Source organism: Hylobates moloch, unplaced genomic scaffold, assembly GCF_009828535.3.
Source record: "Hylobates moloch isolate HMO894 unplaced genomic scaffold, HMol_V3 SCAFFOLD_11, whole genome shotgun sequence".
Classification (NCBI taxonomy): domain Eukaryota; kingdom Metazoa; phylum Chordata; class Mammalia; order Primates; family Hylobatidae; genus Hylobates; species Hylobates moloch.
Window position 1 is genome coordinate 32,822,165 of NW_026652286.1, and position 15,511 is coordinate 32,837,675.

The 15,511-nt window shown below is 37.7% G+C and overlaps 1 protein-coding gene across 2 annotated transcripts in view; it reads right to left on the minus strand.

The window, feature by feature from the left end:
* The window catches only part of PDE3B (phosphodiesterase 3B), a 229,276-nt gene that overhangs the window by 5,095 nt on the left and 208,670 nt on the right, over nt 1-15,511 (minus strand). For both annotated transcript variants that reach the window (XM_032166536.2, XM_032166535.2), the window contains exons 12-14: nt 14,750-14,949; nt 5,674-5,877; nt 3,584-3,745 (exon numbers count right to left, since the gene is read on the minus strand). In XM_032166536.2, the coding sequence (XP_032022427.1) occupies nt 3,584-3,745; nt 5,674-5,877; nt 14,750-14,949 (566 nt within the window). The remainder of the gene's footprint in view (nt 1-3,583; nt 3,746-5,673; nt 5,878-14,749; nt 14,950-15,511) is intronic.

Genomic DNA, 15,511 nt, shown 5'->3' on the forward strand with positions numbered 1-15,511 from the left:
TCCTTCAGTTCTGCTCTGATCTTAGTTATTTCTTGTCTTCTGCTAGCTTTTGAATTTGTTTGCTCTTGCTTCTCTAGTTCTTTTAATTGTGATGGTAGGGTGTTGATTTTAGATCTTTCCCGCTTTCTCCTGTGAGCATTTTAGTGCTATAAATTTCCCTCTAAACACTGCTTTAGCTGTGTCCCAGAGATTCTGGTACATTGTGTCTATTTATTTATTTCTGTCTTAATTTTGTTATTTACCCAGTAGTCATTCAGGAGCAGGTTGTTCAGTTTCCATGTCGTTGTGCGGTTTTGAGTGAGCTTCCTAATCCTGAGTTCTAATTTGATTGCACTGTGGTCTGAGAGACTGTTTGTTATGATTTCCATTCTTTTACATTTGCTGAGGAGTGTTTTACTTCCAATTATGTGGTCAATTTTAGAACAAGTGCGATGTGGTGCTGAGAAGAATGTATATTCTGTTGATTTGGGGTGGAGAGTTCTGTAGATGTCTATTAGGTCCACTTGGTCCAGAGCTGAGTTCAAGTCCTGAATATCCTTGTTAATTTTCTGTCTTGTTGATCTGTCTAATATTGACAGTGGGGTGTTAAAATCTCCCACTATTATTTTGTGGGAGTCTGAGTCTCTTTGTAGGTCTCAAAGAACTTGCTTTATGAATCTGGGTGCTCCTGTATTGGGTGCATATATATTTAGGATAGTTAGCTGTTCCTGATGCATTGATCCCTTTACCATTATGTAATGCCCTTCTTTGTCTTTTTCTGTCTTTGTTGGTTTAAAGTCTGTTTCATCAGAGACTAGGATTGCAACCCCTGCCTTTTTTTGCTTTCCATTTGCTTGGTAAATCTTTCTCCATCCCTTTATTTTGAGCCTATGTGTCTCTCTGCACGTGAGATGGGTCTCCTGAATACAGCACACTGATGGGTCTTGACTCTTTATCCAATTTGCCAGTCTGTGCCTTTTAATTGGGTCATTTAGCCCATTTACATTTAAGGCTAATACTGTTATGTGTGAATTTGATCCTGTCATTATGATGCTAGCAGGTTAATTTTGCCCATTAGTTGATGTGGTTTCTTCATAGTGTCGATGGTCTTTATAATTTGGTATGTTTTTGAGGTGGCTGGTATTGGTTTTTCCTTTCCATATTTAGGGTTTCTTTCTGGAGTTCTTGTAAGGCAGGCCTGGTGGTGACAAAATCTCTCAGCATTTGCTTGTGTGTAAAGGATTTTATTTCTCCTTCACTTAGGAAGCTTAGTTTGGCTGGATATGAAATTCTGGGTTGAAAATTATTTTCTTTAAGAATGTTGAATATTGGCCCCCACTCTCTTCTGGCTTGTAGGGTTTCTGCAGAGAGATCCACTGGTAGTCTGATGGGCTTCCCTTTGTGAGTAACCCAACCTTTCTCTCTGGCTGCCCTTAACATTTTTTCCCTCATTTCAACCTTGGGGAATCCAATGATTATGCATCTTGGGACATTTATGTAGCCAACAAACATATGAAAAAAGCTCATCATCACTAGTCATTAGAGAAATGCAAATAAAAACCACAATGGGATAACCTCTTATGCCAGTTGCAATGGTGATCATTAGAAAGTCAGGAAACAACAGATGCTGGAGAGGACGTGGAAAAATAGGGACACTTTTCAAAGACTTGGAACTAACCCAAATGCCCATCAATGATAGACTGGATAAAGAAAATGTGGCACATATATATCATGGAATACTATGCAGTTATAAAAAACGATGAGTTCATGTCCTTTGCAGGGACATAGATGAAGCTGGAAACCATCATTCTCAGCAAACACAGAAACAGAAAACCAAATACCACATGTTCTCACTCATAAGTGGGAGTTGAACAATGAGAACACATGGACACAGGGAGGGGAATATCACACAAGGGGGCCTGTTAGGGGGTGGGGGGCTAGGGGAGGGATAGCATTAGGAGATGCTAATGTAGATGACAAGTTGATGGGTGCAGCAAACCACCATGGCACGTGTATACCTATATAACAAAACCACCTTCTGCAGATGTATCCCAGAACTTAAAGAATAATTTAAAAAAAAATTAAAGATTTAAGAACAGCCAGGCACAGTAGCTCAAGTCTGTAATCCCAGCACTTTGGTAGGCCGAGGCAGGCAGATCACAAGGTCAGGAGTTCGAGATCAGCCTGACCAACATGGTGAAATCCCATCTCTACTAAAAATACAAAAATTAGCCAGGCATGGTGGCATGTGCCTGTAATCCCAGCTACTCAGGAGGCTGAGGCAAGAGAATCGCTTGAACCCAGGAGGCAGAGGTTGCAGTGAGCCGAGATCGCGCCACTGCACTACAGTCTAGGCAACAGAGCAAGCCTCTGTCTCAAAAAAAGATTTAAGAACAAAAGAGCATGCTTGTATCTTTGAATCCTTGAAAACCACTAAGTGTCTATTCTCTCCATTTGTAGCCCTCTGTCCGGATTTCTTCCTAGTTGATGTTCCTATGGCAGGGAGTTAGTCTTTTTATAGCAGAGTTGAAAATGGATTGACATTCTTTAAATATATTCTGAGCACACCCTGAATAACTTAAAAACCACTTCATCTGGAAATAAATTATTCTAGGTTACAGAATCTCTGGGTTGAAAGAGACCTTGGAATCACAATGTAGTGTAGCCTTGTTATAGAAAGTAGTCAGGCAGACATGGGCAGAGCAGGAGAGGGCCCACCCCCAACCCCATCAGAAATGTCAGGTGACCATCAGGTGATAGGTTAAGCTGTCTCTCTCAAATAATAATTGGTCACAGCTGGCACCAGGGAACAGCAGTCACCCAATAGAAACTGGTGATCAGCAGCTTCCTGGTAAGATCTCGGGAGGTGGTTGAGTGGGCTCAAGCATGTGCACTAAGAGGCAAAATGGTGGAGTTTAATTGGTATATGACCTTCCTCCATGAACACTGGGCTGGTAAGGGAAAAATGCCTCAAGTGAGCATGAGTACAACTTCAGTAAACACACTGTGTATGTGGCCCCTCCCAAGGGGAGTGCAGTGCACAGGTCACTGCACATCCGACAGCCACCTCAAAGGATGAATTGAGAGAAGTAACACAACCCTGGAAGCATGCCAATGTATAAGACTCCAAGTCAAAGGTCAAACCATGCACTTGATCTCTCAGGTTGCCCGCCTGGCCTTCTTCCAAGTGTACTTCCTTTCATTCTTGCTCTAAAGCTTTTAAATAAACTTTCACTTCTGCTCTAAAACTTGCCTCAGTCTCCCCCTCTGCCTTATGCCCGTCAGTTGAATTCTTTCTTCCGAGGGGGCAAAAATTGAGGTTGCTGCAGACTCGGATTTGCAGCTGCTAACAGCCTTACCTGTAGACTCATGAGTATATTCAGCTCACTCAAGATAGGGAATAAGTTATTTTTAAAAATTTTAACAGCAAAGGCAAACAGAACACAGAAAATACTAAGAACCAAAGCAAATGCAACAATTTTTAACCCTTCCCAGTCAAAGCAACTCAGATTTCAAAGACTTAATAAAGCTATCCAAAACTCAAAGAGTAGTGTCTTCTCATGACAGCTCTTAAAAATCCCACCAAGCTCATGTTTCAACTTACCTGCTCATAAAATTCATTGACAATGCCTTCTGTCCATTTCAAATGCAAGTCTCGAACTTTTGCTGGGCCATTTATATCTGCCAGTTTGATGCACACCTGGCATACCAAGAGGCGATCATTTTCATTACTCCATTCTATACCATTACTATTTACATCATTTGCCTATTTTGGAAAAACAAAATCATTTTAGGTTCTGAAGTCATTTTTAAAACTTGTTTTGTTTGCTTTTACCAAATTATCTTAAAACTGTTTCCTATCTAAATGACAGAAAGAAATTTCAGCAAAGAGTTCTTTTTAAAATCAGTTTATTCCATAATATGGACCTCTATTGGTTAAATTTCCTTTCTAAAAAAATGCTTTCTAGAAAAACATAACTAACCATGGGTTTCAATATTTGTGATTACCACAAAGAATCATGAATTATATGTGTATATATATATATTTATTAAGTATAGTAGATACACAATATCAAAAAATCATATAAGAATTATAACTACTTATTTCTACCTCAAAAAAGAACACTTAAGAAGCTAGAGAAGTTTGCGCTTGCTGTGAAAGGCAACATGATATAGTGAACTGAACACAAGTCTGAGAAGCTGGCCCTATAGTTTTAAATCCTGACTCAGAATGTCATGAATCAGCAAGTTGTATTCTGAATCAAAAATTCAGTGTGTAACAGTGAAAAAACTGCTTAACCTATTCGAATCTAACTTTCTTCATCTAGGAAGTAGGAAAAGTAGTACCAATCTAGCCATGCTGCTATGAGGATTAATAAATAAAAAAATGCCTTGTTCATGGTAAATGTTAAATATTGTTATTTAAATAAATGATAATTATCATTATTAGCTGAAAAAAAGCCTTTCAAGAACGAAAATTTCATTTTGTAAAAAATGAAAAGAATGAGCCACGTCATAGCTTTTGAACTTCAGTGTGATGGTTGCTTTTTGGCACCAAACTCTTTCAGAAAAAAAATATATATATGTAGAACACCACCATAGAAAACACTTGAGAGAAGAGCTCTTTTGATTGAAACTTAATAGGAAGTCTAGAACCCCATTCATATGGCATTTTTTTGAGAGACTTCAAAATAGAAGTCTTTAAGGAATACACATTCAAAGTATTGTGTTAGATAATCTTTTACCTATAAAAGGTGACTTAAGCACTTAAATGAATTTTATTTAAAAATTAAAGTGAGTAAGACTATACAACTATGAAATAATTTTAAAGGTACCCTGATTTCTCACTGATTTTTATAAGCATTTCATTAATGTCATGACAGCAACATATATAAGGGTCTCCTTCCAGCAGGTCTAATATAGTACTCCTTTGTTACCAGTTTCTCTACCCTGCAGGTACAGCTTCTTTTAGGTCACAAAAGTCATCAAGAAAATAGCAGCTTCCTGCAAGCCAGGGTGGGAATCTGAAGCAGTGGTTCTCAACTTTTTTCACTTCAAATGTCTGAGGGATAAAGCATAGTCCCATGAGTACCACTGTCATACTGGGGCAGTGATTCTTGATCCCCTGGTGAATATGAGTTCTTTGGCCTAGTACAATGTCTGCACATAGTGGGCAATCCCAATAAATACTTATTGAATGAGTGAATTATTCTCAAGTAGAAGACTGTGCTTCCTTTCCCCTACACTAGCCAGCTAAAGAATCACTAATATAAAGAAGGTATAACAGGTGCAGTGAGGTAGACATAATTAACTGGATTCTTAGAATTAACTGGATTCTTAAGAAACACATAATTTTATATAATGCCTTACTTGACACTGAGCATGGCTTTGTCAAATCTCTCTTTAAACTCATTTGAAATAACTGGTTTGTTTCTATGTGAAAATATGTGAAATAAAGTCACAAAGTATAAGTTTATGTGTCGAAAGAAAATATAACAAGCAATAATATTTTAGGAAATGTTACCATAACAATAAAAATGTTTATTTTTAAAAACATAGGCATATATATTATATCAACTATTTATTGTTACTTCCTAAGTAATAATAATTCTAACTTAACATTAAAAAACATATTTTATCAGTAACACTGACAATAAAGATTTTTTAAATCAGGCGCTAATTTTCATAACAAACCTTGGCATTGAATTCTGCAAGAAAATCAAAATGCTTTTTAAGATCCGTAGCAAGGATTGCTTCGATGACCAAAAAACGAAAGCGCTTGAATTCCACATGATCAAGATGAAGAAGGAAGTTGTATTCTGGGCGAGAAAGATATAGATTCCAAGCTGACGCAGCATGATGATTTTCCAGAACAGATCTGTCATTGTATAAAACTGCCTAAAAAGAAATATAGAAAAATGAGGCAGACACCTCAAAGATATTAAACTTTAATATATTTAATATCGGGTTGGAAGTATACAAACAATGAATACCTACTATATACTAGGCATTTTACCAGGTATTTTAGTACCTGTGAAAATAGGTTGTGATAATTTTATAAATGAGTAGACTGAGGTACAAAGAAGTTAAGATACACCTTTCCTTCCAATATACGTAGCTCTAGTAAGTGAAAGGGTTATTTATCTTTAAAGTTTATCTTTGCAGACACTGTGCTGCCTCCCAAGAGATGTAAAGTTGATATTTTGAGGTCTTTTTCATTTAATCAGAAAACCTTCTCAGATAAACTTCTGTGAATAAAGTCATTAGGGATCTAGAGCAGGTTTCAGAATACATTTCTGTTGTTTAGTCATTCTGGAGTCGATGGTGACTAAAGAAGAGGAAGCAGTACTGTCCAGGGTAAGTAAGAGACCTGCCTGTCCGAGACGGACATATCCTGGATTCCCATCCTCACACAGTGCCTGGGAGTAAAACAGAACTATGTAACAGATAAAAACACAAATCCTCTGGTTCAAATGGTGTGGTACTACTCACTTTTTCTACACTTCACTCCAGTGGAAAACCCTGAGGTGCCTCCTCAGTACTCTAGGACTTTGGAATACAGACTTAAAATCAGTGGAGTATATAATTTCTAAAGCCTCTTCCACCTCTAAAAACTAAGCAATTCTTTAAATTATTAAATAAGCATAGTAATTATTAAAAAAAACTGCTACAGCCAAGTTGTGTTAAAGGCCAGAGATAAAAATTAAAACCTTATCCCTGTTTTCATGGAGCCTACTGTGTAATGAGAAAGAAGGACAGAATGAGATCTCAGGTAGGATACATATTCTGAGAGCTTAATTGAATAGCTCTACTTATTTGTGAAAATTAGCTATAGCCTAGATTTAAGCACAGATGCATAACACTAAGTGATTATTTTTTACGCTATTTGGTTTTATAAAAGCAATGGTATGATTTAAACTTTCCAATGAGCCATATAAAGGCATTTCATACCACCTGTAATACAACTTCTAAACATAAATACCAAACAGAAAGAGTAAGCTTCGAAAACTCCCTAAGGGGTCATTTACATTTAATAATGATTTGACTAATTCATGCTGAAATGCGACAAAGACTTAACTATGAGAACAGTTCTGTCTGTTCAGGAGGAAGTAATCCGATTCTGGGCTCAATAAAACACAATGTACAATGAGTGCCCTGTGAAGCTAGCTGACTTAATAAACTCACAGATAGCAAGATCAGTTTTTTAAAAAAATGAGCAAGTTCAGAATTCTTTCACCATTCAAATTACCCTCTGAAATTGCCAAAGAAATATAAAATGGGGAGGGGGGGAGTCTGAATCAGTATTAGAATCTAGATATAATCACCATACTGGAAACTTCAAAGACATGGTGAAAATGAGAATGGATTGAGAAAAGCTAACCAAGTCACTACATAAGAAGGAAAAAGCCTATCTGAAGAGTAAGTGGAAGGGGTTCCCTGCTGAACCCCAGTAGACTCACAAGCTCAAAGATGAGTGGGAGGCAAGAAAGAATCACAAAGCAGTAAGTAGGAAGCAAATGTCAATTCTACTTTAGAAGAATACTTGAAGATAGCACAGAGAGCAGCAGACCAAGCTTAAACCAAACAAGAAAAACGTTTCAAGCAAACAGATAATGAAGCCTCAGCTCTTACTGCCGGCTCTTAGAAGCAGAGAAAAAAGACAGGGCCCCAGCTCATTTGGAGCTGCAATAAACTAACATCCTTTGACTTTGTGTTAAAGCATCTTGTTACCTGCTTTTTCTAGCTATAGATCCTTCTCTCTACAGCAAATACATCAATACTTTGGCAACACAAATTAGTTGGTCATAAATCTTACTTTTCACCCTCTGAGTTGGAAAGATCTGAGAAGGGGTTTAATACAAACTGACAGAATCTTAGCAAATAGTAACACTTAAATAAGAACAAGAGAAAACCCTTCAGACATAAGAAAGACTTAGATCTTACCAAGGATAAGTCTGACTAATCTGAACAAATGTCCCCTTTTAAAACATAAGAAACAAGAGGAAACATTAACAAAAATCTAGGTCATAGCCATTATCTCATGACTAAGAAGGCACTTCTTTTTTTTTTTTTTTGAGATGGACTCCCGTTCTGTTGCCCAGGCTGGAGTGCAGTGGCGCGATCTCGGCTCACTGCAAGCTCCGCCTCCTGGGTTCAAGCCATTCTTCTGCCTCAGCCTCCCGAGTAGCTGGGGCTACAGATGCCCGCCACCACGACCAGCTAATTTTCTGTTTTTCAGTAGAGTCGGGGTTTCACCGTGTTAGCCAGGATGGTCTCGATCTCCTGACCTCATGATCTGCCCATCTCAGACTCCCAAAGTGCTGGGATTACAGGCGTGAGCCACCACACCTAGCCAACTAAGAAGGCACTTCAAGTGAAAAAGATTAAGAAAGATTGTTCATTTAAAAAATAATATTCCCAACTCAAAAAAAATGCAGTAGAGAGATAGCAGATAAATAAGGTGCTACAGAACACAAAGCAGCTAGTTTTCTTGTTGTTTTTTTGTAGGGTAAAGAAATAGTCTTGATGAACAGCTGTTATCTCAGGATTCTTTTACACTGTTCTTGGTTTGTTCTTTTCTGTGTTTACACTGCTATAGAGATACTACCTGAGACTAGGTAATTTATAAACAAAAGAGGTTTAATTGAATCACAGTTCCACATGGCTGGGGAAGCCTCAGGAAACTTACAGTCACGGAGGAAGGCAAAGGAGAGGTAGGCACCTTCTTCACAAGACAGCAGGAGAGAGAGAGAGAGCACACACAGGGGAGACTACCACTTTTAAACCATCAGACCTCGTGACAATTCCCTCACTATCATACGAACAGCATGGGAGAACCCGCCCCCATGATCTAATCACCTCACACCAGGGCCCTGCCCTTGACATGTGAGGATTACAATTTGAGATGAGATTTGGCTGGGGACACAGAGACAAACCGTATCAGTTCGAAAATTTCTAATAATCCCTTATCTTCCTTTATCTTAGTTACCACCCTTGTTTTGCTGAAATACATTTTAAAATAACTTTCTGAGGATGGTCAAGATGTGATTGTTTAAAATCACTGCATATCTGAGAATCTCATTATTTTGCTCTTATGTAAAATGGTAGCTTAGCTGAATATAGAACTCTAACTTGAAAATAATACTCTTACGCCAGCACTTCCTATCTCCTCTCATTTTACTTATTTCCTAGGTCTTAAGTCATAATTTTCTCTTTCTCTCTCTGTCTGTCTCTCTTGGTCTCTCTTTCTCTTGCTCTGTCTCTCTCTCTCTCTCGCTCACACACACATTATTTATGTATTTATTTTCTTGCTGTCCTAGAATGTAAGTTCGATGAGGGGCAAGATTTTTCCCCATGTTTTATTTAACATAACATGTTTATTTAAAACGTTTCCCATGTTTTATTATAACAATGCCTAAATAGTGCCTATCCCACAATATGCACCCAATAAATATGTGAACAAATAAATGAATGAATAAATTCCCCTATAATTTTAGAGACTTCATTCCAGTATTGTCTAGCATCTATTGTTGCTAAAATACAATGACAGTTGAATTTTTGTTCTTTTATAGATGTATTATTTTCATCTTCTCAGGAATTTTTTTTTTTTTTAACAGAATCTCTGGTGTTCTGAAATTTTTCTATGATGTGCTATGTGTGGGATTTGAGTTTTTTTTCTCTATTCAACTTTCCTGGCACTTAGTGAGCCCCTTCAATCCAAAGACTCCCTTCTTTTTAGAAATTCCACTAGTCACATCCTGACCTAGTCCCCCATGTCTTATCTTCTCCTTCCTTATATTCTCTTTTTATCTTCCTGGTCTATGTTCTGGGAGAGACTACCTGGACTTTTACTTCCAATGCTTATATTGATTTTTTAAAATTTCCTGCAGTAATATTTTTAGTTTCTAAGAGCCTAACTTGTTCTCTGATGTTCCTTTATTATAGTTTCCTGTTCTTACTTTATGGATGCAATATTTTTTCAAATTCTCTGAGAACACATTTTAAAAAAATAATTAGATGCTTCTTTATTCCCTAGATTCTCCCTGTGGTCAGTTATTCTTTCCATCTTAGCCTTTTCTTTCCAAGCTTCTGATTAATGCCATGGCTGATGATCCCTGGTTATCTGTGTATATAGAAAAATGAATTCTAAACTGGGTGCGGTGGCTCACACCTGTAATCCCAGCACTTTGGGAGGCTGAGGTGGGCAGATCACGAGGTCAAGAGATCGAGACCATCCTGGCCAACATGGTGAAACCCCATCTCTACTAAAAATATGAAAATTAGCTGGGCGTGGTCACATGGGCCTGTAGTCTCAGCTACTCGGGAGGCTGAGGCAGGAGAATTTCTTGAACCCCGAAGGCAGAGGTTGCAGTGAGCCAAGATCGTGCACTCCAGCCTGGCAACAGAGTGAGACCCTGTCTCACAAAAAAAAAAAAAAGAATTCTAGATTTCAGTTGTAATCTCTCTGCTGTTACGTATGTTTTATTGTGGAATCTCTCCCCTTGGGATGAATGAGTGGGAACTATGTAAATGTGGATAGGGTTTGTTACCTAGCAAGTTTTGCTTTAGAATAACGGGTGCCAGCTATTAGATATCTAGAATGAGAGAAATTTACTTTGGACTACTAATACCCACTCTAGGAACTGTTACTCTCTCCAGGCAGTTCCTTCAATATCTAAGAGATGAGTTTTCTGCCTGGAAGTAAACATAGAGTTTTAGTCACTCTGCATAAAGGTGTGTGTATGCACAGGGAGAGCAAGCAGGAGCAAATGGTAACAGGAGTCTCTCTGGGGTTCCAGCTATGCTGGGTACTTTTGTTTTATCTGTCAATATTCATCAATTTTTCATTTTCCAGAAATGTTATAAAAAAATTTTTTTATCTGCTGGTGATAATACCCATCCTCCTCTTATTGCTCTCTGTTGTAATGAACTTCATATCTTACTATTATTTTAATGCATTCTCAGGAAGAAGGGGAAACAGATTCATGTGTTTAGTCATCTTAATCCATATTTTGGAAGACAAAACATTTACAAATCTCAACTTAAAATTTTGTTTCTTTTTACCCAGTCTCATAAAAATATTCCAGAAATTTTACTATCTCAAGCACTAACCACCATCTTTCAGCCAACTTCTCATTTGGAAATAGCTCAGAAATCTCTTAGAATCTTATTAATACTAACATTCCTCCGGGATATACCTGACTATATGTATCACCTTCTTTCATGGCAAGAATCCTCCTGTATCTTGCTAGCACACATTCCTTACCATGAGAATGAAGAAGAATGCTTGACCCAGCTGGTGGTATTATATGCTACTGTCTATAATACACTGGAACTATAATATCTTTCATTAATTATGGCCTGACTAGACCTACTGAGTTTCCAAAGATGAAAGAACCTACTTTGTTACTTAACCACATTAAGTCCTAGATTTTTACAAGGGTCCTTATCTCACAGGTGCTAGATGAAGAAGGCCTCATAAACTTTGTTACTTTGGGAAGCACAGAACATATTTCAGAAAACCTAGGAGTACTACAGAGCAAAGAATTCGGACATCCTTCAACATTCAACAAATATTTACTAAATGCTTTTTGTATGTCAAGCACTATTCTAGGTATTATGGAATAAAAAACAAAAATCCCTGCCCTTGTGGAACTTTATATTCCATTGAGGAGATACATATAAAAAACAAAGTACATAAACAAAATATACAGTATCCTAAATGATCACTGCAATGGAAAAAAAGGAGAGAAGGAGCATAATGGTATAAGGAAGGGGATTTTGAAATTTTAGATGGAAGGAGGTGACGAAATGCATATACGGATATCTAAAGGAAAAGCCCTCTGGGCAGGGAGAACAGAAAGTGCAAACACTCTCAGAAAGGCACAGAGATGGTATTAGCAAGGAAGCCAGTGAGACTAGACTTGAGTAAGTTAAAAAAAAAAAGAGAGAGAGAGACTTAATGGGACCAATAATGTATGGCCTTGCAGAACATTTTATGATTGTCATTTACCAGGGGTAAGGTGAATGCCACTGGAGAGTTTACTATTTTGTTTTTATTTTTTTGAAACAGGGTCTCAAATGTTGCCCAGATTGGTGGCAAACTCCTAGGCTCAAGCAATCCTCATGTCTCAGCCCCCCAAAGCATTGAGATTACAGGTGTGAGCCACAGCGCCTAGCAAGAGAGTCTGGAACAGAGTGATGCAACACACTTAAACAGTGTCACATTCTAGCTGACGTGTTGAGAACAGACTGAAGGAGAGCAGAGAACAAGCAAGGAGACTAGGTAAGAGGCTATGCATTTTCACAGTTGAACTTTCTAATCCATCTCCTTTCCATTCTAGCACTTCCTATGGCTTTATCTAATGGCAATTCGTTAACAATGAGAAGTTAGAAATAACATGATTATTGATATCATGTTCAGACTTCACGACTGTATTTTGATTAGGACAGCAGTTGAGTATGCAACTTGTATAAGTTGTTCATATAACATTGTTTTAAATTATCTTCATGTGAGAGAGTTAACATTGGAATTCACTCATTTGTAACATCCTTGAGGGAGGATATACTTTACGAAAATGAAAGCAGTAATAAAAACAGAGAGTAGGCCGGCATGGTAGCTCATGCCCGTAATCCCAGCACTTTGGGAGGCTGAGGTGGGCAGATCACCTGAGGTCAGAAGTTTGAGACCAGCCTGGTCAACATGGTGAAACCCTGTCTCTACTACAAATACAAAAATTAGCCAGGCATGGTGGCAGGCGCCTGTAATCCCAGCTACTTGGGAGGCTGAGGCAGGGGAATCGCCTGAATTCAGGAGATGGAGGTTGCAGTGGGCCAAGATCACATCACTGCACTCCAGCCTGGGCAACACAGCGAGACTCTGTCTCAAAACAAAACAAAGCAAAACAAAACAATGGAGTGGACTAGAACAGTAAGTAACTTCTACCTACGTGATTTCTGATTCAGGAGCTTCTCATGCCATCAGAAACAGTATAAAACCTTCCATATGTTACCTCCTTAATCATATCAGATAACTATTTTTAGGTTCAGAGGAATAAACCTTTATTTGAGGTCATACAGCTAATAAGTGGGCAATCAGAAATCTAAGACAGGACTTTTAATCTCAAGTCCATTGCCTTTTCCACTATGCCATTAATCCTCAGGTCTATGATTCACCAAAGGACTAGGATTTTCAGATTATGATGTGCTAGGTTTGAGAGAATGGGCATCTGATTCTTACAGAATGGTATTGCAAATAAGAAAATACGTGCCACTTAGAAGGTACTTTTTTAAAAAATAATACTTAGAAAGTGGGCAACTACTAGTAACTAGATTTAAATTCATCAGAAAGTTGCCTGTGGAAATCATGAGCTATTAATAAAGTCTCATTGGATAAATTAATCACATGGCCCTTTTAACCTATTCACACACACACACACACACACACACACACACACATACACCATTATACCCATTTACACATATACATATTCATAGTTCCCTACGTTCCTTCCCCCCACCCCAACACACACGCTCACAATTCAAGAGAATATACCTCCTATTTTTAAAAAAGTTGGAGTATATGAAAGAGATTGAAGTAAAAAAAGAAAAACAGAAAATGGCTACAGAAAATGAAAGGATCAGAGCCAAGGTTTAAACATAGAATAAAGAAGTGGGAAGTAAGATGAATTCAGCAACAATCAGTGAGTATCTACTCTTCAAAAAGCATCCAATTAGAAACACACAGATGACATTTCAGGAATCCCCAGCATAAACAAACGCGGTTACCACACAAAAATCTGCTTAAACCACAACCACACTAAATTCTACTTAAAACCACGTATTTAGGGCCAGGCGTGGTGGCTCACACCTGTAATCTCAGCACTTTGGGAAGCCAAGGCAGACGGATCACGAGGTCGGAGATTGAGACCATCCTGGCTAACACGGTGAAACCCCGTCTCTACTAAAAAAAAAAAAAAAAAAAAAAATTAGCTGGGCATGGTAGTCCCAGCTACTCGGGAGGCTGAGGCAGGAGAATGGCATGAACCTGGGGGGCGGAGCTTGCAGTGAGCCGAGATTGTGCCACTGCACTCCAGCCTGGGTGACAGAGCAAGACTCCGTCTGAAAAAACAAAACAAAGCAAAACACAACATGTATTTAGTTCCAAGTCCTAATGTTTAAAGCTATTGCAATTACAGTATCTATTTGTTGGGAACTCTTGCCTCCTCATGCAAATTGTGACCTTAAAGGAATTTTATATCTTACCAGCTATACTAGGTACAAAAATAATATACCAGAAAAATTTTTACATACACTAATATATTCAGAAGTAAGAGATTTTAGGTCTGGTATTAAGGTAAATCTTGAGGGAAAAAAGAGAACAGCAAAAAAGATTAATAGTTCTCAACCATTATAGCTTTCTAGCCATACAATGGGCCTAAATAGGAGGAATAGAAATCTTAAATACAGTCAGTTTTGTTGGTTTGATTAAAGACAAAAATATTGACAGCAAGGACTCTAGAATTTCACAAAACAATGAGTTATTTCAAAAACTGTTTATTATTTTCTAGTTCAAGAAGTTGATTCTTCCCCTAATTTTCTAGCACACATCACATTAATGCCATGTGTTATTATCCAATTAATTAAAATGTAGGGTATTAAAGTCAGATGGAATGGCCATATGATTCAACTGAATGATTTATAAAGGGATACACAGCATGACTGAAAATTTCAGAATTACTCTTTAAAGGTTCTGAAAAATATTTCCTACCTGAGGGGCATTTGTAGCCACTAGAAATGCATTTGTCCTCCCTGGGTGATCATAATCATGCATGGCAGCTGCCACATATAGAGCCATCAATTCTAATGCAGGAATGTTTGAAGACAGGCAGCCATAACTCTCATCTGGAATAGAGCAGCTCTTCGAAGAAATATAAGCAATTCGCCCATGGTTAATTCTACCGTCAGAATCTGAGAAACAATAAATAGCAAAATAAACCAGCATTAGCACATAAATTCCTCACAATTTTGCTATGGAGGGGATTCTCATAGGTAATATGATTACTTATTTTATTTGCTGATTTAAAACTAAAATCTGTGAACTTAAAAGAGTATATTATTCCCAATTTAACATGTTAGTAGAGAGGAACAGTGTTAAATCTGACCCTGAAGTTGCTTACTTTACAAGACATGATAGGATTCTCATACAAGTTTGATGCGTCTTACTCAGGCAAATAATAATTTTAAAAACCTCTGATTTTCTAAATATTTGCTATTTAATGACTAGATAGATACAATGGCCAGGATATATGATATAACAGAAAAAGGCAATACTAGAGAATAAAATTTGATGAAAACATTACAAAGATTTAGGAATTTAATATCTTACCAAACTAAGCTTCTCTACATAGATGCTTTTCAAATCTCATCCAGAAAGATTACATTTCATTTGTAGCCCTAACTACAACTCCTTATCTCCCTTTTGTTTTCTTTCATGAAGCTCCGTATAATATAACGGAATAAAAAATAGTGG